This window comes from Halichoeres trimaculatus, unplaced genomic scaffold (assembly GCF_033239565.1).
Source record: "Halichoeres trimaculatus isolate MK-OKI-2021-1 unplaced genomic scaffold, fHalTri1.1 fHalTri1_scaffold_2, whole genome shotgun sequence".
Taxonomy (NCBI): Eukaryota; Metazoa; Chordata; class Actinopteri; order Labriformes; family Labridae; genus Halichoeres; species Halichoeres trimaculatus.
Window position 1 is genome coordinate 18,203,333 of NW_027437180.1, and position 22,573 is coordinate 18,225,905.

At 40.2% G+C, this 22,573-nt stretch overlaps 1 protein-coding gene across 2 annotated transcripts; it reads right to left on the bottom strand.

Annotated features, from left to right (window-relative positions):
* Positions 1–1,249: 1,249 nt before the first annotated feature.
* Positions 1,250–20,839, bottom strand: socs7 (suppressor of cytokine signaling 7). Of its 2 annotated transcripts, XM_074664433.1 has the most exons (10): positions 18,994–20,839; positions 18,047–18,126; positions 14,757–14,861; positions 11,898–12,032; positions 10,939–11,084; positions 10,475–10,643; positions 5,994–6,122; positions 4,448–4,583; positions 3,407–3,553; positions 1,250–3,295 (listed from the first exon to the last, which is right to left on the bottom strand). In XM_074664433.1, the coding sequence occupies exons 1-9, from the start codon at positions 20,508–20,510 to the stop codon at positions 3,433–3,435; spliced, it is 2,538 nt and encodes an 845-aa protein (XP_074520534.1). In that variant the 5' UTR covers positions 20,511–20,839; the 3' UTR covers positions 1,250–3,295; positions 3,407–3,432. The 2 variants fall into 2 exon arrangements, with proteins under 2 accessions (XP_074520534.1, XP_074520543.1); XM_074664442.1 differs by lacking the exon at positions 11,898–12,032.
* Between the last annotated feature and the right edge of the window lie 1,734 nt (positions 20,840–22,573).

Consider the following 22,573-nt stretch of genomic DNA (forward strand, 5'->3'; position numbering starts at 1 on the left):
TACAGTTTTTACTAAAAGTAATGGAGGGTTCATTAAAAGCATTATGACCTAGGGCATCATCAGCTGCTAGATACAGCTGCTTTCAGCTAATGACGCCCAGGAAGTAGATATCCTAAAATTAACCACACTTTAATTCATTAGCCATTCAATCCATGAAGCTCAATAATAGGATTGTAACTGTGTTTTTTGTTTGTTTGTTTGTTTTTGTTTAAATTTTTGTTTGTTTGTGTTTTTATTTGTGTTTGTCTTTTGTTTTGTTTTTTGAATCAACTAGCCATCCAAGTCATAATGTAGACACTGTCTTCAAGATCTATTGCAGCACAAATGTACTATGAAGACGTTAAAAGTTTTCATTTTGTAGAAAAATGTCCACTTTGACCGCTATATAATTACAAAATGCATAATTACTTTGTTTCTGATTATTTACTGCATAACCTTATGTCAGTGTTTACCCAAATGAAGCTTGTTTTCCAAATGAGTGCATAATTAGTCCACTTCAAGTTATCACATTGCATCTCAATGGATCTCACCCAAACCTGTTGTAGCATATCACACCAGGATGTATCTTGTCCTTTTCTATCACATTGTGTTTTATCACATAATCACACTGCATCAAAACAAATCACTTCTACTATATTGTTTTATATTATATCATAGTGTGTAGTATTGAATTGTATTTTACTATCTCGTATCCTATCACAAAATATGTTTTCATATTGTCTCATTGTTTCAAATCACAACGAAACATGTTGTGTTTGTATTGCATCACAATGTCAAATGACATTAAAAATTAAACGAGTAACAGTCTGTGGAGTGGCTTTGCAGAATAGATGAGCTCATATTGTATCGTATTGTATTGCAAAAAAAGAAAAAAAAAAACTTGATCGAGAGGAAAAATTATAGGTAAGCTCATTTAGTAGTGGGTGAAATAGAAAAGTAGCTTCAGGTTAGGTCAAAACATAAATTTTAACTTCAGACAGGATGGCCTACGCAGAGCTGTGCTGCTTCATGCTCAGCACCAAAAACTTAACTAGATCAACTTCTAGGAATGAAAGAGCCAGTCACTTTTCTCAGAAGAAGGTTGAGGGGAAAATATGGAAAAAAAAAAAAAAAAAAAACAGCTGCTGAAGTTTAAGACTTGACAGTACTTCAGATTTTTATACTGAAGTGTCAATAATGTGATCATCATATGAAAAGAAAAAGTAAATGATTCCACACACAAATGTTTATTTTCATCTTTTTTACTGAAAACGCTGAGCCAGTCGTCAGCTTCAGGGTACCGAGAAATAGAATGAGCAAAATACACCTGGGCATTTCAACAGATAAAACGAACAGGTCATGGCAGGTATACACACTCAGAAGCAGGGCATTGTTGGGAAAATGAAGCATCTGAGAATCACCTTGTTTTCTCTTAATGACAAACCCAAATCCAGACCACTGCAGTAAGCACAAGAAAACTTAACTGTATTTGTACATTTTCTCTTCTATATAGATATGTATATGTATATTTAAATTAATTTATACCCTCTTTATAATGACAGCAAGTTTTTTTAATCATCTGCATTAAGACAACCAAAAAGAAACCCTTGAATGTGCTTTCACCTTTAGCTCCAGTGAACTAGCTGGAAAATGCACCACTTCAGCAGTACATCGCATTATTGAGGATTTTTTCTCTTTGGTGTATTTTTTCTGACCATGTCTAAAAATTAAATAGCAATTATATGTTCTTTAACCTTGTAATGTAAAAACAACAGATGCAAAATAATCCACTAAATGGAGCTTCAGTAGGCCGTGATGCAATGCAGGTCCAGGTAATGTTGTGCTATGAGTATGTGCTGCTGCTGCAACAAGCATGTTTGTTCACAAGCAGCTTTTATGGACTTTTTTTTTTCACTGAGAACAGTCTCCAACATCCATTGCTTCACCATAAAACAGTGAATAGAATGAGCGAGACCAAAACACTATCACAAGTAGAGCATAAATTACTGATGTAGAAAATCTGAGTCTATCTCCATATGGTAGAAGCAATGTTGGCTTAATTTGTGCCAGTAACCACTAAATTTCTGTGTAAAACCAGTGAGGGCAATGAACACATCACTGCTCTCTGCTGGGTAGTTAAAGAGGGATATCATGCTCACTTTTCCAGGCTTTACGTCGCCCCTCTGATAGCTCTGAAGTGGCTCAAATTGCTGTCTTTATTTATGGCTTTCCCTATTACTCTTGATCCAAGCTATCTGGAAGTCTTCTCCACTTGCAAAGCAACAAAGCAGGGGTTTTGTTTCTCTATTCAAATGACAGTTTCTGATATGAGTCTGTATGTTTTAAACCCTAAATCTGACCAGAAAGGCTTGGAAATGGACGAAAGAAAATCCCCAACAACAAAGCACGGGTTGGTGGAATGTGTCATTGATCAGTGATGTTTAAATTTGAGCAAATCAAGTGTCCTCCCCGCACACTTCCATGACCACACACAACACAGCCACCTGATGGCAGACGATTCATCTGCTTTGCAAAGTTAGTTCAGAGCAGCCTGTGCTCACATCCTGGGATTACTCGACACACATACACTTCACAGTTTAAAACTTTGTCCACTTCAAATACCAATATCCAGAAACTCAACTTTATGTTTGTTTTTTAAAGAAATAGAAAACAACAATATCCCCTATTTAAAGCAAAGTCAGAACCAAACAATGAAATTATTTTAATTTTGAGATATTTTTAAGTCAGATGCATCTGATTAAACTAAGCATCACAACAGCATTGTTAGAAATGATGATTTCTTTAATCCTGGCAGAAAATATGACTCTTAATACTCAGTATTTGAAAAGATAAAACATCCTCTAACACTGTCTCCGTTAAGCACCTCTGAATGCTTTTTGACCAGCCCCTGCTGCCCTGCCTCTGTGTGTATACCTGCCCTGAAGGAAATTTTCAATCCAAAAACCCTTATTTTGACAGAATGGAAGGAAAAACAAGGAAACGGCAGCAAACAACAGTTGTACAAATTGACCAGTGCATCGTGTTTTTAAAGTCCAGTTCAGCATATTCAGGAAATTTGCAAATCAAGTTCATAACTCAAGCTCCCTTTCTGTTCCACCGACAAGTTTTTAGATGCATAATCCGCATCATCACAGTTTTCTTCATTGTCCAACTGCAAATACTCCTCCCTCTTTTAGTTTAGTCTGTTCAAAGAGTGAGGCAGGTCCACCAAAGTCCTACTGAACCCATGAGATTTTCTGGGACTCTGATTGAATGATGGTGTCAACCAGAAGCGATTACTCCTCAGCACAAAAACCTGCACAGAAATGAAGGATTAAATCAGTTGTGATTCCGATATCAGCAGAAAAAGCATATTCAGCCTAAAGGGAAAATAATTAACTCCAGTGAAAGACAAACTTGAACTTACAGGGATGGCTCAGAAGCTCTCTGCTGCTACGTCTCTGACTCCGCCTCCTGTTCTGCTCCCATCACCCTCCTGATGGTCTTGATTGACAAATACATCTCCTCCTCAGGGTCATAGTAATAAAACTTACTCAGGTAGGATATTAGTGGTCTGGAGGGAACAGGGAAAAATCAACAATCAAATCTAAAATCATGGAGGACTGATCAAAACATGAATATTTGGAGTGCATCAAGAATCTCAAGCAGCATCCTGACAGGTACGAGAGTTCCAAAATGTCTAAAAACAAAAGAAAACAAAACCCCAAAAAAGTTTGTGTGATACATTTTGGGTACAAAAAATTGATTGGTGGTTATTTTATAAAAGAAACCAGCATCAGCATAAGCATCATCATCATCATCATCATCATCATCATCATCATCATCATCATCATCATCATCATCATCATCATCATCATCCCAGTTTTCCATCACTTTATAGCAGAGGTATGTACATCATTTTGAAATGATTCGAGCAACAGTGTTAAATAATTTAGATTGGTCATACTTGCTGCTATTTTTTATCATTTCCTTTTTTTCACTGTATAATAAAATGCCTTGTATCCTAAGATGAAGCACAATTTTTGCTGATAATTTGTTGGGCAATTTCCCTTTATCAAGCTGGCCTCTTCAAAGGTATTTAGGCCAAATTTGGGGCTCATCCTCAATGATAAAGGGGGCAAGGGAGGATTCAAAGCTTGTCATCCCTAATTATTTATGGATGTAGTCTCTATGACCACACCAATGTGTTCCTAAAACCTCGTCAGCAGTTGCCACATTTGAAATGCTGACTTGGTATGAGGTAAAAAGATGTGTTATTGCAGCTACAGCCTATCAGTCAAGTCAGCTGTGCCTCCAATTTTGCAAAATTCATGACTTAAATATCTCCTGAACTACTGAATTGAACCCTGTCCTTGTAATGTTGCAAATTTGCTCTCCTGCAACCCCACATCCTGCTCCTCTGATTGTCCTGTTGAAATGATCACGTGAACCTGCTGGAGCTCATTACCTGGGCAGTGGAAGCTCCTGGATGTGGTCGATGCGGACGATTTGTCGGATGCAGAAGCGACAGAGATGCTGTAGAGACTTCACGTTGCTGAAGCGGGATACGGGATAGAGCAGCTGAACCGGGGTGGGAGGAAGCCCTGAGACACACGTACAACATGTTAGAGAATAACCTTAAAACAACCTTAAAAGTAAGTTTATGTTTCTCTTAAAGTTAATAAATGTCTAAAAATGTCATGTCAAGACCAGTTTTAACTTTTAAAAAGTCAACCTTTTCAATGCCCCTTTGACTCTTTTCCATCTATTGCTTCAATCATTATTTACTTTAAAGTTCTGGACCTTCAAAAACAGAAATCTACTTTTTCTTTTGTATTCCTCTGTAGCTTTTTTTTTAAACATGCAGTATATTATGAATTTGGGGCAGTAAAATAAAGTATACAGGATTTTGTCAAAAAAAAAGTGTACTTCAAATTATTTCCATTACACAGCATTTAACAAAGTACCTCAGTTTGACCCATGATGTAATTTTGAAGTTGAAGTGGTGTGAAAAGCAGAAAATGAAAAACTCTAATCTCTAGAGAGTGTTCTGGTGACGTGCAATCAAATGAAACCCCAAACAACCGTCCTCATGACAGTACAGTGACCATCAACATTACTAAATCCTCTCCAATCCCTCCCTCACTACTTTAAGCTGAGTTACCAAACATCAATCAGTGGGTTGAAATAAAAATTGGGATTACGTGTTCAATGTCATTTACCCTAAAATAAACTTGAAGCTCACTCATTGATTTTGTTGCAGAATTCCCCACCAAAGACACATTCATGGAGTTCATGTCTTATGCTATCAGGATTAACCTTTAGTCTGTACACCCTGGTTTAAATAGTATCAGGAAGTCTGTCCTTGCACCATATGCTAAGTGTTCCAGCTGTTCCCCATGTTTGGTCTTAGTGGTTTGGATCTATGCCTCGTTTTCCTGGATCTTGTCTGTTGTTGTTCGGATGCAATCCTCTTTTTAACCACTTTGGGTCTTCTGCCCTGAATTCATGCAAACTGCCTTATCAAATGTGACAAATCCTTCATTAAATCTAAGATGAATAAGTTATTTAAATCTTGCAACAAAAGAAGATGAATATGGTTGTCCCCATTTGGGTCCTATGTCCTTTTTCTGACTCATATTAAATGTAACAAATTCTTCATCTAAAACAGGCTGAACAAATCATTCATGTAATCATAACCTCAACCACCATATCAAAGCCTTACAACTTTTTAGGGGAGTATATTGGTTGAAACACACACTCAACCATACACAGAAGACTTAAAATTCATAAATGTAAACAAAAACATCAAAAGCTTTACTCTAGCTCATGGAGGATTGTCTCAACACATCAGTGCATTCTCACAAACTTAAATAATGTACAGGCTTAATGCAGACAGTCAGATGTATTCCTTTTCTCCTCCGTCTCTCAGGCTCTTATCACCATAAGTGGCAGCTCAGATGCATTTTTGATCATCTCAGGCTGCGTGCGGATGTATATGACCTATATTTTACCTGGGACTCGGGAGCGGAGGAAGTAGAGGAATTTGCCATTCTTGGAGTGCATGATGGCTCGTTCTATGAACTCCACCACCGAGTGGCAGCGGTCCTCAAACTTTGGATGGCACCACAAGCTGAACGTCCCTGGAGACAGAGAGGCATGGTTTTCTTTATGTGTATAAAGACTCTCATCGTCATCTAGAAATCATTCCCACATTAATAATGAAATATTTGTAGATTTACAGTACACACATCAGAGTGAGTGAACTGCATCTCCCAGTCTCTGATTTACAGTATGACCCTCACTAATGGACAGAAACTCCCTTTCTCAGTTGCACAACATGTTTATGAGTTTCTAAAGACTCGAGATCCCAAAAGATCGTCCCAGAACCAGCAAAAGCAGAGCTGCAGAGAACTGAATTGTATTAATGGATTATAAACACAACATTATGCAGCTTTATATTTGAACATGAGAGCATGACTTTTGAAGATTACTTCAGGGAAAAACAATGCATCTTCAATATTTAACTATTCCTGCATAAATCAATAGATTTACAGATACAGCCTTGGATTTTCTCTTTTCTCAATGTTTTTTGGGAGGACAAAACTCGATTAACATGTTTAATTTTATTTGCTAAAATAACCTGTCTGACATAGCTCATTGTTTCTTAGCAACCACGTTAAATAAAATGAAAGATGGCAAAAACAAACAGGGGTTAGGGCATAAAGAGAAAAAAACTTAGAAAGGCAGAAGGATTAAAAGAAAAGGAAAGAAGGTCTACAAAAAGAGGGTAGAAAGCTGGAAGAAATAAATGAACAACTAATTACGACGGAAGGAAAAGAGGATGGAGATAATGGGACAGGAGGAAAAATTAGGGTGGGAAGAAGGAAAGTTAGTATGAAGGGAAAGGAAGAATGAGAAAAAAACTAAAGGATAAAAGGGGGAAGGAAAAAAGAGAGAAGGACAAAGGAGAGGAGGAAAGTAAAGATGAGCAGAAAGGGAGAAGAAAGGAAAGGAGGAGGTAAAAGGAAGGAGGAGAGAAAGGAAGGAAGAGGACAGGAAAAAGGAAGGAACAAAAAAATTAAAAAAGGAAGACATGGAGGATGACTAAAAGATCATCAAGAAAAGAAGAAAGGAGGAAAGGGGGAAGTGGAAAAGAAAATAGAAAAGACGCCAAAAGAAAGAAAGAAAGAAAGAAAGAAAGAAAGAAAGAAAGAAAGAAAGAAAGAAAGAAAGAAAGAAAGAAAGAAAGAAAGAAAGAAAAAGAAAAAACAGTTTTGTTCTAGTTCCACCAGAGCAGGTCTCATTGTAGTGAGTACCAAGTTTTGGATGATGTGGGAAAAAAAGACTCTCGTGCCATTGCAGGAGCCTCTTTTCAGGGCAGCTCTAACTTCGTTTTGGTTTTTGTGACCAAAGTCAAAGCTTTCTGTTTTGTCATTCACCAGTGTTGTCCTCATCTTTGCAACACTGGCTTAAAGGATAAAAATCTTTCTCTGGATTTCATCAGGAAGTAGGACAACAATTACTCTTTGACCATTAAATATTTTGGCTTTCGCAGTTCGGAAATAGCCTCAAACATCTGGTCAGTTGATGTGGCATTACGCTGCTTTCCAGGATTTGTTAAAGAGTGTTTGCACGCTGACAGCCAACTTCTCCGGTGCAACACAAACATACAGACTGGAACAACAGCAAAACAACAATCCCCTTTCTGTACAAAAAGGCCCACATTATCAAACATGAGCAGTGACAGAAATGCTAAATCAAAGCATTTTAAATATCAAAGAACTTGTTCAAAATATGTAAACCAAGAAATACTGGCCCTCAAAATCAAGCAGAACAATAAAAATTGCTGCAAGCATGTGTAAGAGCAACAAGCAGCTTCTGGACACAACACCTATTATTTGGACACATAATGGACACATGTGAATGCTTCTTGTTGACTGCTCAGCGCTTGTTTATCTGAAAGCCCCTCTGCCCTGGTTTCCCGTCAAGCCGTGATGCGTTCGAGCACACATGATTGTGTTGATGTGAATGTGTTGTGTCAGCCTGGGCTGCATGTCTGAATAATGAATGTGTTTTCAGGCATGAGTCTATAGCTTCATAACGGTGACTCATTAACGTGGAGCCCCGTTTATGCACGTATGTCTGTCCCTGAGTGTGAGTTTGTGTGTGTGTGTGTGTCTGGTTATACGTGTATCTTATGTGAGTCACCGTGTCAGTTTGTCACACATGTGCCGTGCATGTGAATATGTAGGCCTATGTGATGTTTTGTGATTATTTATACCCTATTGTTCTAGTGCAATCTTAACGGTCATCAATAAGACTTATTTGAATTTGTTATTTATTTGCGCTCTGTCTTTTAATTTTTGTCCTGTGGATTTGTTCTGGTTATTTTCAGTCTAAAAAGCTGTAGAAAATCCCCCAAGCCATTTTTAAAAAGTTAAGGAGTCACGCTGAGTTTTTATGCCGATAAATAAAATAATATACAATAAAATACAACAGGAAAAAACTATGGAAAGATTCAATTTGGAAACCCTTTACTTTAGAGCTGTTACTTGAATTATTACTGTGCTCATTAAGCGATGTTAAATACTTATATTATGATTGGTTGAAACCTCATTTAAGTCTCAAACTTCCTGATCATACACGTTGTATCAAACCAGATACGGAACTGAACTGATGAAATCAGAATAGACAGGAATGATTCAAATTAAAGCTCAGTAATAACATAAACAGTAAAAGAAAAACTAAGGGATAACCTGGTCAAACACATAACATCAAATCAGTATGTTGAAGGAGGTCCCGCACTGTGACAGAAAACTTAAGCTTCCTTTAGTATTTGAATTCAGTAAACACTGTGCGAAATATACATGTTCCTATAAGTGTGTCTCAGGATAAAAATTGTGACATAGCTTCTATAAGAATGCTAAATTTGTTGACATTGTAGCAACACTCTTTTTTTTTTTATTAGCAGTTTTTCATTTACAAAGTGGTGTTGTAAAATGGTTAGCTCCCTTTTGTATCCTAAATCAGTCAGCATGGCAGCCAGACTGTTAGCTTCCATTGGCTAATACTTGTTTAACGTTATGAACCAACCATCAGTTGGATTTCTCAGTCAGTTTAAACTGTGGTAAACGGTTTTCTATTGTCAGTGTCCTATTTCAGATCAACTTTTGGCAAAAAAAATGTTGCCTTTAGCTAGCTTTCTAAACTCGTAACATTCAACCAAATTTAGTTAACATTGTTGTGACAACCTTAGCTTTGGTTAGCATTCCTAAAATGTAATTGTTTTGACCAAAATAATTAGTTTCTGCTTGTAGCTGAAATTTAAGTTTTACGGTGGCATAAATTAGAAAATATTGTAGCAGATATGCTGCTTTCCTTTAGCATTCTCAGCTGGATAAAATAACAGTTGACTGTCGGTTTTTCAAAAGGTACAACATTACAGCAAAGACTTTGTTTTTGTTAGCGTTTTTTTTTTTTTTTTTCATCTTTTAACACTGTGGTGAAAATGTAAGTTTAGGTCTCAGGCTGGTCTTGAGAGTTGGAAATAATAACAGATAGTTGTGCAGCATTCCTGTGTTCCTGTGTGCAATTCAGGCAAGTGCAACAGAGCTGGTGTGAGCATCTCTAGGCTGCTGATCTCTACAAAGGCTCGTAAAGCATAAGAGATAGTGATAATAGAAGCTATGATCAAAATTTTGACATTTGCCTCGTTTATGTTTACAGGTTTGTCAATGCAGAGGCTCTAAGAAGAAGAGGACAGAAATGTCAACAGAAGTATTCCTGCAGAAGTCCACTTCACCTTGACCAATGTTACCTTTGATTGAAATGCTCAGGAATCTGGCATTAAAATATGTATCCTTCCTTACAGATAGTACATATAGCACATATTTTCATTGATGTGCTGAAGGGTTGTATATGGTCACTTACACCAGAGTCCCCTGTGACTCATGGTGGTGGTATTTATACATGCCTTAGGTGTTGGATGGCCAGCAAATGGCTGCACGTGTTTGTAAAGTGTATGTTTGCTCTGAGCACGTTAAGCTTTTATATCTGCACTCATATGTAAAGCATAGTTTAAGATATGCATAGAAATGTGTATTGCCTCTTGTTTCTATCCTCTAAGGACATTTAAATGACTTTTTACAGCACAGACACAGTCAAGGCAAGATGGCAAATTTAAATGTCAGCACCTGAAAAAGTCACTCACAAGCATGCAACCCCAGAGAACAAACTCTGAGTGCTCTGTCACGCAACAGCAAGGGAAATAACGCCAGTCCTCTCTACAGGGATGAGTTTTCATAACACCGAGATACATTTTAATGACTTTGTTGTCATATGATGATGTAAAAAGTAATAATTTAGCAAGAATTATGTTGTGATGTTTTGTGATTTAAGTACTTTGTTTAGAAGACTGACGTTTAAATTCATGTGATGTAAATGAGGGCACCCACTAGCATTGAGACTGCATAAACATAAGTGTGTGTCTCACCTCTGTAGTGCTCCATGCGTGTGTGGTGTGTCACTCCTTGCGACCTAAAGCTGAGGCTCAGGATGTACCGAGGATCTGAACTGTCCCGGACGAGGAATGATCCATCTGGTTTACCCTTCAGCTTCATCTCAGCATCCTCCCAGTTCATCGGACCCCAGTACCAGCCACACTGGGAGAGACAAACAAAACTATTAGTACACCTGAATGAAATAGCATCACCACTCTTTTTAAAAGTTGTGCACAGATAAGTTTGACTGCCTGTATCTGCACTGATAAGACACCTAATGCTGCCTCAGAACTAGAGGATACTTAAGGGACAAGCTCATCACAGTGGCAGCAGCTCTCACCTGAAGGTTTATGAATCTCGCAAAATAAATTCAACAAACATCACACCTAAACAAAAAATGTGCTAAAAGAAATGATTATGTCTTTTGACAGCCTTTGCTCTCAAATTTCAGTCTTACCTTCTCCAGCTCTCTCAGAGAGGCCGTAAAATTGCTGGCTTCTGATCTCCGTAGGGCGCAAAGCATGGGGGGCGGGGCTTGTCTGGAAGGGACCGGGGCATCTGCTGATGTTGAGCTTGAATGAGGAAGAGCCCGGAGGAAGGCGTCTGAAGCAGGGAAAGAAGGACAAAAAAAAATGAAAAATGTAAGAGTAAGCTGGGTTTAACAATACACCCCATGTACAGAGACGTTGAAGTGGTCGCTGGTTTGATTCCCAACCCTTTGCTGCATGTCATCCACCACTCACTATATCCGCATTTCCTTTCTCTCCCTCTCTGCTGACTTTGTGATAAAAGAAAAACTACCAGAAAAAAAAGAAAAAAAGTGATTACGTAAAATTATTTAGTGGGACTAAACTTAGATTCATTTCCCCCGCCTTGAAGCTCCACTCAACTTTACTCTAATAACCATGTGTATAAGCTGACAGGGAGCTTGAATACAACTCTACAACTACCTAGGTCTGCTGCCTCATGAGTATAAAATGCAGTTTCTCTAATGTCCACTTGAGGCTGGCTCTAAAAGTGAGTCATCTCCACTAAGTACCATATCAAAATGTAATTGTAAAGGTGAGATATGCATAATTTTGCACAATTAAAGTGTGACTATTGGGTGTGTTGTAGTTGTTTGGCTGGGAGCCTTACTCAGCTCCACCTCACTGCAGATCTCGATAAGTTGGGTTAACTGTGGTCAGCATTTCCATTCTGATGACCACATCTTTGGGGGTCATAATCCATCTTCAGAGACTAATCAATGACATCACTGAGACTTTGTTCATGTTTTATACAGTCTATGTTCCCGATAAACTTCTTTTGAGTACACGTTTCAACATTCCTCAGCTCTCCATGAGCCACAGTCTGTGTTTGCCTCATTTGCTTTGAAGAACCCTTTTTTTGTACCAGAAAGTCTCCTTCACATCTTACCATTGAGGCTGAGACTGTGCTGGATGGTGGTGTGGGAGGGAGGAGGAGGAGGAGGGAGAGGCAGGGGGAGGGACTGCAGGGAGGCGCCCATAACACTCACTAGGAAAGGACCAGGCTGAGGCCCAGCTATGTCATCTGGAGGGAGGAGAGGAAGGCGAGGAGAAGGGGAGAAGGTTAGGGGAGGGTACAATAAGGACACGGAGGGAGGAAAGAAAGCAAAGCAATTGTCAATACAAAGAAGGAAAGGGGAGATGAAGGAAAGAAGGTAGGTAGGAAGAGAGGATAAGTGAGGAAGGATACATTTTTTCAGCACCATCAAACTCAAAAAGCCTCAGTCCACAACACCAACAGAACCCTTTGTTTTTTCATTAGTGACCACAATACAGACCAAAACCAAAATTAAATCTGCTGTCTGGAAATAATATTCAGTCTAAGTATTACACTATGAACTTTTATCTCATGACTCTGCAAACCACTGCAACTTCAGTAGTAAATTTGAGTTTTATAGTCATATTGAGTGAGATTTTTTAAATAAAGCACCTTTGTGTTGTGCTCACACCATACAAAAATACTTGCTTAACCTGTATGTATATGAACATCAGTGTTTTGAGTTCACTGCATTCACGAGCTGACCATATCTCAAATTAACATGCACCTTTAGCTAATATAATTCACTTCTTTCTTCAGTTTGCTCCGCAAAATTGCATCTACTTACACCTTTGATTGACTTTAAATATAATTCCCTGGCTCAGATGACATGACAAATGTTTTGCGTGAACACAATAATAAATACACAATTTAAAAGACGCTTTAACAGGAAAAAAAATGGGCTTAGAAGGCAAAGGACCAACAGAATCCAAAAAAAAAGAAGTAAATTTTAAATAAAGTATAAAATACACAAAACACAGCAGAGAGAGGGTGGGCAATGATGCTAAATAGCGATAGCATGGAAGACAGATAGAACCAAAAGTATTATAGCAGGTAATCCCATTCTGCACACTTACTTGCTTGGGCATGCAGTTATGTGCTTAGTGTCAGTACGAAAATGTGCCCTTTTTCTCCATTCATAAAGTGTCTGCATAACCAAGCACACTCAGCTAAGTCTGGCTCAATGAGACAGACAGGGACTTTTTATAAAGACAAGTAGATAAAAATGGTTTGAAAAAGTCACTTAAAAGAGATTACTGACAAGTACAAACTCCTCAGTTATGGTGTCCTAAAATGGAAAAAGCCAACTTGAGATCATAATTGTCTTAAGACTTCAAAATGCCAGATGGGCTCACCTGAGGATCTGAGACTGCAGACTGTCCCATGTGGTGTGAATGTTTCTGTTATATAGCTTTGATTTTATTCTTTCTTTAGAATTATTGATTTATTACACGAATTGGTAGGAGATCACCCTGTGTGTCAAAACTACCAAAAGGCCATGGCTGCTGAGCACAAAACTCCCGGCCTTGTTTTTACATACACTGACTTGGACAGTAGCTGTCTCTGAGGTGAGGGCCTGCAAACTTCAAATACACCAAATGCATCATTCGTCCTTCGAATGCGGCCAACAAAAATGTCCTTTCTTGCCCAGTCTGCGGAGGACACAACAGAAGCATCCTTCATGGCCCTGCATATCCCATAATTCTTTGCACATCATCTCTTATGAATTGATTGTAGAACAATAAATGATAGAGTATATGGTTTTAACACTGTGCAAAACATAAACGCATGTAAACTCAAAATTATCTTGGAAATGTTGGGGATGGATTAGTTTACAGAAAGCTAGTGGTGTCAGGCAGTTAGCCACATTAGCTAGCTACCTATCCTTCTTATAGGCAAGAGGGGTGATGCTATGTGAGGTTGGAACAGCAGGTGTCTTACACAGAGAAACAACCACAGACAAGACCCTCTACATTCAGTTTGGCCTTGCCAATAAATGCAGGCTACGAAGGCTGATTTAACTTTTTAAAACATACAGTCCTGTGTAGATCCTTGACTCAATTCCATAAATCTGCTGCCCAAATCCCTTTGTAGCTCCTGAAATGCACTTTAACCTTCTATTGTGACGAATAACGAAGGAAAATATAAAAAGATGCTATATATAGTTAATGACAATCTTTCCATTTAAAAATAAAAAATATCTGTTGCATATGCTGGTCAGAAAATGACGCGGTGCTACAAAGATCATGCTTTCAACAAGTTAGATGATAAAAGGAATCAGACCAATTTGCACAAACACCCAAATATTTACAAAAAGTATTGTGTTTCACCTTCATTTTGGGTTTGGTTTAAGGTAATCTTATGCCAAGTTTACAGCAACCACATTTTAATCTCTCCATAATGCTCTCCAAATGCTGCATCACTAAAAAAAAAGTAGTGACTAAAAATAAAAGCCAGTACTGATTGTTTTTCCAGGAATGAAGGAAAAGCATTTCAGTTATGACTTAGTCATCGCACTAAAATGAAATCTACAGTTTTCAGATGACCTTTCAGAGCATCTCAAATCAGTTTCAAGCAAGATTAAAAGAAAACCTGTTTGTGTCTGTAAAGGTGAGTATCTGACAAAGAGAAATATTTAAATAAAAGGGCAGAGCTTACATTTAGGCTGACTGAAGGCTAAAGTAAAGCACTGTTAAATACTCCTCTGCTTTCTTTTCCTGTTATTTTGTTCAGGCAGCTAAATGTAATTGTGTTCAGAGTATTTGCCAAAGAAAATATGAACAAGGAAGTTAAGATTCATCTGACTGACAAGGATTTGATAGTTTGGTATGTGTCTAAGTTAATTTGTGGCAGAAGAAAGAACAAAACAAGTTAAGAATAGAAAATAAGAGGAACAAGAGAGAGACAGAAGAAGGAATCTCAGCAAACTACCTAACAAACTGAGACTTCTGCGAGGAGGAGGGGGCGGTGTGGGAGGGTGTGGCGTGTTCGCCCCTCTTCGTGAAATATCCACATCCACCAAGGACACAGTCTCACCTACAGCCAGAGGAGTAACAGAGAAGAAAAAAAGAAGAAAAGGTGAGATGAATATCAGAACAGTGAGGCTGAAAAAAGAAAGAAGTGTGTGTGGCTCGAGAGTCTGTGGCTGTTTTGTTGTGTTTGTTCTGCAGAGTGAGACAGAAACATTAAAGCTGCACCAGGCAGGATGTTTATGGAAAATTACACCCAGCTAATCAGCCTAGATCACTGCAATAAAGAAGAACATCCCATCCCAGCTAAATGAGATTCTGCAGATTCACTGTTTACCAAAGTGACAGTCTGCAGTTAGGGACGGTTTCTGGCAGGGAAAGAAATAAATTCAAACAGATGAGCCAAATCCCCACCATCTCCTGAACAGCAGAGAACGCCAAAGTCACCCGCTTCAGATCTCTTCTCCTATCATCTCTTCTGCTCATTTATTTATTTATCTGTTTATTTTTCTCGCGCTGAAACATCATAGACCGGCTGGGCTGGTAAACATGAGCATGCTGTGCACAGGACTTCTTGGTTTTCAAACATCTCACCCCTGCATCCAGGGAGGCTGCTTTGTGCAACTTTTCTTCTAATTAGTGATTAGCCCCATGCAGAGCACATGTTCAATAAACAATAAACAATAAAAACAACAAAAAGAAAAAAAAAATAGCCAAACAGAGCTGTGTGAACTGTCTCCTTTGAGCCCTGCTGAGGTTCTGGGCTGGTTCTCATCAAGTCAGCTAAATCATGTTTGCCTGCTTAGCTACAGACCTCCTCACCCGTCTCACCCACAGGCCTTTTGTGCTGAAGCCTGTCCTATTTTATCTGTTGCACCAGTTACGACATGACTAGTACACAAGCATTTGCAGCAAGCAGCTTGAAATGATATGCAACATTTCAGACCTGAAATTATATCAATACTAAAACAAATTCACAGTTTTGAGCTTTTGTTTTCTTAATTAAGAGATAAGCTTAAGAAAAGTGAAACACTTAGTAAGGTTCTACATAAATAGGATGAAATGGTCCGAGCTTGCTCACCTGGTTGAGATCAAAAATTTAAAGTATTCATCAAAAGTTAGGTCTGTAAAACTTTGAGGAATTAACCTTTAAGCGGCTCTGAATTTCTCTTGATAACAAGCTCAAACCTCTGGCAGTGAGAAACAAAGCCAATTCAGAGGGGACACCTGGTCCTTGCAGTTCCTGAAATGTCCACTAAACTTGCTCCAGAAGTACCAAACAACATATACACCAATTCATTTTTTTATTTTTTAATTCTTTGTTCTGAAGATACTGAGATTATAATCCTTGAATATTTTACAGCACAGCTGACTTGGCTGACAGGTGGACACCCTGTAGCTGTTAGTGAAGAGACCACCGAGCACCTTTTTTTTAGGTTGAGTCAGTATTTCCAACATGGTAACTACCAACAATATATATGTTTTAAAATTCGACTTTAAGAACAAATGGGTGATGTCACGACGACGCCTTTTTATAACAGGTCTGAGACCCCTTAATTGAGACAAGAGATTTCTTCAAAGCCCCAACTGCTAAATTTTGTGGGTTCTTGAGAAGTTTTTATAACATCACATTTGCACTTGTTATTTTCACAACAAATGTCACTTTAAAGCACGTCAAGTTTGTTTTAGGAAGTTCATTATAAAGGATGTATTCCTTCATAAGAATACAGAAGAAAATTGTAATACAGCTCACAGCACGTATGCGTGTGTATTTGTGAGGGAAAACCCAGGGGAAAGGGAAGCATGAGTGTCCTGTTTGGTTGCCGAGAGGAGTTGTCCCATGGTCCTGTAGCTGAGTGCAGCTTTGTTGATCATGATACTAGACTGGTGATTTGTTTTTAAAGTGCATATGTGCATTACTTGTGGTCCTGTATGCTGCATGCTGTGTAGGACTTCAGCCTGATGCTGGAACACTAGTTCAGGTTGACCCCCCACGGGAGGACTGGGACCAGGTGTCTCATACACTGAAGTAATCCACAAAGGAAGTAACGAGGGTTCAAATCCAACCAGCAGCCCTTAACCATGTCACTCACTTTTTCCAGTTTAACACACTTTCAGCTGTTGAATCCCTCAAAAGGTCCAAAATTAAAAGTAAAACTTTAATTATATCACTTCTCTTGGTTGAGAAAAAAAGAGGGACTGTAATTCACTGCTTACACTTGTTTTAACTACAGCAAATATGAGATCATTTGTGAATATGGGGGGAATCCTGTGTGTGAAGCAGACAAAGACTTATTCTATCAGGTAAACACAATAAATGTTTGATTTTGTAAACCTAACTTGCCCATCAGTTCACTTCTACTCCAGAACAGGAGATAAGTATGGTTTAATATGTAGATAAAGGTTTACTGAGGAGAACTGAATTCATTTTGTGCAAACATCCAATAAGTAACACGTCCCTTTGTCTGTACAGGTGTGGACAGGCAGACATTGTGACACCACATGCAAATTTTCAGAAGATAAAGATACACCACTGATGAGCAAAAGTGTGCAACAAGCACTAAGGTTGACTTTAGGCTATGAAGTACAATAGTGAGTAAGTTTGCCATGGTAAGTCTAGACAGTCAAAGACAGTCAAGGCTGTGAAGGCTGTTGCATTCAAATACTACATCTCTATGATCAAAGATAAGTGGCAATGTAGACTATCCTTGCAGGACTTCACGGCAAAACTAGAAACAGATACACACAATGGGGAAAAATCTCAACAAGACTGTAGCTGCAGTCATGTGAAAAAGTGAGTGACCCTCCAGATCCTTAAGCTTGGTGAATGATTTCAGACTAAACTGTGATCTTTCAAATGTCTCTTCCAAGTCATTCAGTGTTTTGCACATGTCAATCACCAAACTGTGTGTGCACCACAACTCAGATGTGTTGAGGAAGCTAACTGTTAGTTGTGTCAGGGGGTATGGCAAATGATGTCTCTACAATTTTACAAGTTCATTTAGCAGACACTTTTGTCCAAAGCGACAAACAACTCAATCTTGCAGAAGAGTTTTGTGTCAAAAAGATATTCAAGGGCATCTTTTATTCAACTTTGTTCGACTTCTCTTGTTTTTCAAATTATTTGGGCCAGCTAAGGGGTTTTGTTGTGAAGTGTGTGCTGGAAGGAAAGTCAGGTGGATCTTTTGCCCACAAGAGAAAACATTCCTGAGGAGGAACCAGAGTTACAGGAAAGCAGTAAGCAGCTCTTACCAGTGAAAGCAGAGAAGGAGGCAGAAAGGGAGGCGGGGGAGAAGGCACTGTGGGCCCTGGTCAGTCTGGGCTGGCTGTGGCTGCAGGACACACATCAAGGCATGCAGACGGAGGAGGAGAAGAAAAAGAAGAAGAAGAGAGTGAGAGCGCTGTTAGCAGCTGCAGAGGTTCAGAAAATTAACTTTTCAGTGTGAGCGTGAGCACTTTTGTGTCCTGAAGCTTTCTCTTCTTTTTTTCATTTTTTTCTGTTTGATGCTCTTAGCCCTGACAGTCCAGACTTCTGGAGCAATGTTTTTTTTAATCACAGCCCTCCTTGAGCCTGCTGCTGTGAATAATGACTGAACACTGAGTTAGACAGAGGGTGACATGCAACAAAGGCTTCACAACACTTCTACATCTTCCCACAAACAAAAAGCGTGGATGACTTTGGATTCCAGTTTGAGGGTTAAATGTGTTAGAGAAAAATAACTGCCTGGTTTAACAAACAAAAAAATCAAAGTGAGATGGACAAACCTGGAGAGAAATCAACATGTTTGAACTCTGTTTATAAGAGAAGAAAAACAGTGTCTGGATTCAAAATGTGTCACAGCTCTTAAAATATTGAATGTTTACTGCCCATCAGGTCCGTCTGAGGGTTTCTGCATGACTTCCTCAGATTCTCCTGACCTACATCTGAGAAAACAATGATGTTTTCACTTTTTTGACCTTTCAAGTTTTTACATCTGTAATTTACTTTCAACAGCTTAAAAATAACTTTAAAAAAACACCAAAAGACACAGTTTCCATACATTTTGCACCACTGGTGAATAAGTGGCCTTATTTGCTCCCATAAGATTTCATGTGTCCTGTGTAACACTCATTTCTGCCACCTGAATAAAAGTGTTAAAGAAAAATGTTTCACGGTGAGGATATTCCTGGACAGACTGGGGCCTTGTGTTGTCGCTCACCTGTCTGCGTCCTGCTCAGCTCCAGCACTGCTCGCCATGTCCACCAGACTCCCAGCAGAAGACACTGAGTACGTAACTGAGGGCCTCTTGTCCAGCAGGTGATTGGAGCCGCTGCAGCTTTTAGTCCGGAACAGTTTACTCAGACGGATCTTTAGACCCTTTTTGGACTTCCCTGGAACTTTCAGTGTCTTATCCCAGCCCGTGGGAGTCCGTGGCGCGCTGGCGCACCTCTCCGGTCGCCTCCTAGGCGTAGACGCCTGGCTCAGGTTTGGGGTGGTTGCCCCAGGTGTGCTCTGGGCCGGTGTAGGTGCAGGTGACATGGTTGAGACATGGGCGACAACCTCTGAATCCCCAAGGCTTACCTGTGAGAGCTGGCTGGATAAGTTCCCATGGAGGCTGCACATCTGCGCGCCTGCTGCCGCCGCCGGGGCCATCACCTCCACCTGCCGCCTCAGCTCCGCCTGAAAGCTGCTGATAGAGAAAGTCCCGGACATCTTCTGAACTATTTCCCTCTTTCTGTTTAGTAAAAACTCCCTGCGTCCGTTTTCATCCTCCGTCTCTGCCTCCGGGCACTCGTCCATGCTCAGGCCGGCAACATCCCCGCTCCCCAGCCCCTCCAGGACCAACAGAGCATCGCTGGTCTCTGTGGGGTCATCCCTAGGCTCACCCCCTCCTCCCGGCCCGTGCGCCCCCTGACACGAGCACTGCGGGATCTCCCCCGCTTTGAGCAGCATCTTGGGGACCGCACCGACCCCCAGCTCCCCGAACCGCCGGGCCAGCTCAAACACGGCTCCCTCTCGATCTCTGGTGGCGCACCCCCACTTAGACTCCATCACCGTGAGAGGGTTGGACCTCTCCGACAACAAGGGCCACTCGGGCGGGGTGGTGATGAGTCGATGCCGGTGACACAGCTCCGCAGCACCCTGCATGTCCCCAGTAAGAGAGACCGGAGGATGTGCCCCCCATGTCCGGTCCAGCATGTTCTGCTGCTGCTGCACGTCTCTGGGACTCAGGGTGTTGTTGTTGACAGTCGGGCCGGAGCAGACAGACCCCGCGCTCTGCTCCAAACTCAGAGCATCCCTCCCCTGACTCAGATGGTCTAATTCCAAAATCCCCTCACCGTTCCGCATTATATTTGAGAAGACGAGCAGCTGAGGCCGTAGGCCGGGGCTGGTTGCGAAGTCAAAACCCTGGGCCTCCATGGGGCTCTGCGGCGGAGGAGGTGCAGACAGCGGGGCTCGGCTCTCCGTCCCCCCGGTGTCAGGTGCAGCCGTGCCCTCCCCGCTCGGTGGGGCTTTGTTCAGGCGGCTGCTGGGATGCTCGAGGCCCGCTGTCGGATCTCGGCTTATATCCAACCCCGCTTTGACGCCGCTGTGAGCCAGGACCTCCTTCCCCAGCCCTGCCACCACTCCACCCGGCGGCAGATTCCCGTTTTCTGCGTCCAAGCGGTCATCCTCCGCCGCGGAAACCAGGCGCATCAAGACGAAATCGGGCGACATATCTTGCGCGTTGTTCATAATTATTCCTCAGGATCGCGAAATGAGAATGATTGGGCGATCTGCTCTTCACATAGCTAACCGCGGAGATCTGATTCCTATAATAAAGAAAGGGCCAAGCTGCCGCTGCCTCCCATAAATAGGCTATGAGCGAAAAAGCCAAATAATCTACCAGGCGACGTTTTCATCCTCCCCTCCTACAGCAGGACAGCATCCATCCGTCAAATATCTGGGGAATGAGTATAGTTTGCTCCGGGCAGCAGGCGGACCCCTGGGTCAGACATGCGGTTTGATTTGAGCGGAATAAAAGCAGCAGAGTCTCCGGTCAGTGACCACAGTCTGCCTCTGTGTTCACAGCCAGGCCCCACCCGCTCCTCCTCCTCCGCTCAGCCCATAACAGCGCTTTATGAGCGCCGATGATGAGAGCTATAAATTAGTCTGTGGCATTTTAATATCACAGGGCGATACCTGAATCAGCTCGACTTCTGAACAGCTGATTTCTGTTTTCATTCATTATAAGGAGAAATACACGAAAAACGGTTAAAAAAAATACTGAATTTTTACAATAATCTTAAAGTATTTGTAGAGGAATAGAAATGTTTTTGCTGCGCTGTACTGATATCTATTTTGTTCACATTGCATGTTATCAAAAGTATTGCACCTACACCATTTCTAAATGCTACCACTACAGTGTTTTTTTTTTACATCACAGAGGTTTGTGGGGGTCTACCAATGTTACAAAAATATTGATTAGAAGTTGATCTGTCAATATTGTTGGTGAAAAAATTCCAGAAAAAATTATCACATATATTTTTCAGCATTCAGTTTCCTTTTAGAAAAAGTATTCAGGTGATTTCATGTGATGTAAATAGTGATTCGCATAAATCAAAAGTGAACATCATAGTTAGACAAAGCCCAGATTTACATGTCATCAGGGGAGAACAAAGAAGTTTGCATGAAGAATTGACCGTAAGGATGTTTCTGTGATATTATCAGACGTGTTTTGAAATAATTTGGGCTGAAAAAGAAATAAATGGAGCATATAGACCTGGAAAACCACAATATGCAAGTGCGAAAAAAATCCGCATTCTTTTTAATGGTCAGCAGGGGGCATTGCAAAAAACGAATGAGTCTATGCAAAATAAATAAATAAATAAATAAATAAAATAAATAAAATGCATGATGCATGATGACAGGTCATTTTATTTCCCATTCCCTCACTTATTACCAGTGATGACATAATAAGCTTGACTTTCCCTCTGTGGGGTTTTTGGGCTCAGACTTTTTAGAGAAAGGGCAAAAAAAATTATTTATTTATCCATCTATTGTTTTTATTGTATCCTGTCCTACCCACAAATTTCTAAACCAGGATGAGTAAATTTCTGTTATTTACTCCAGGATCAGTGTTAGTCCAAAACATCAAATTTAACTATAATAATAATAATAATTTTCTAAAAGCAGTTATCATGTTTATAGACTAATACCATTTGAATACTTGTTCACTGTGCACATGCTTGACTACTTTTACTCAGCTAGAACCAAATACAGGACTATTACGTCTACAGGAGTATTTAAAGAGTATATGTTTGGGAGCATTTTCTAAAGTAAGGCTCTGAATCCTTCCTCTGCGACAGCTTGACATCACCTACTTTAATTTTCTTGGAACTATTTTACAGCTCACATTTAATGAGGTGTTTGGAGAGTAAGTGCTTCTCTTTGGCTTCCTCCCAGAAATCTGTGCAAGTTAGGAACAAGTTTATTAAGTCCTCATTCGGAGTGCTGTCACATCGTCAACTCAATGATCTCTTTCTTGGCTGCAAACTCCCTGATTCAGAAAGGTCTGTCATCATTTCTGTGTTATTTGAAGACTTATACCATTTGGGCCTTATAAAACAGATCACCACCAAGCTCTAACCAACAGGATACTAGCTCTGTTTTCAACCTTAGATTATGGGGAAGGACAGAAAAAATGGAATTGCTGTCAAACTGGCCTCCACCACAGAGCTTCCCTGGTGTCCAAAGGAAAAAAAAACATTGGTTTTGTGCAAATAAGCTATTATCTTTTGCACACAAGATCGGAACAA

Bases quoted from the DNA above. Each gene is read 5' to 3' on its own strand.
- socs7 (XM_074664433.1), bottom strand. From the start codon at position 20,510: ATGAACAACGCGCAAGATATGTCGCCCGATTTCGTCTTGATGCGCCTG. The intron at 18,127-18,993 runs GTGAGCGACAAC...TGTGTCCTGCAG, and splicing joins GCTGAGCAGGACGCAGACAG to CCACAGCCAGCCCAGACTGA. The intron at 14,862-18,046 runs GTAAGAGCTGCT...CTCTGGCTGTAG, and splicing joins CTCCTTCTCTGCTTTCACTG to GTGAGACTGTGTCCTTGGTG.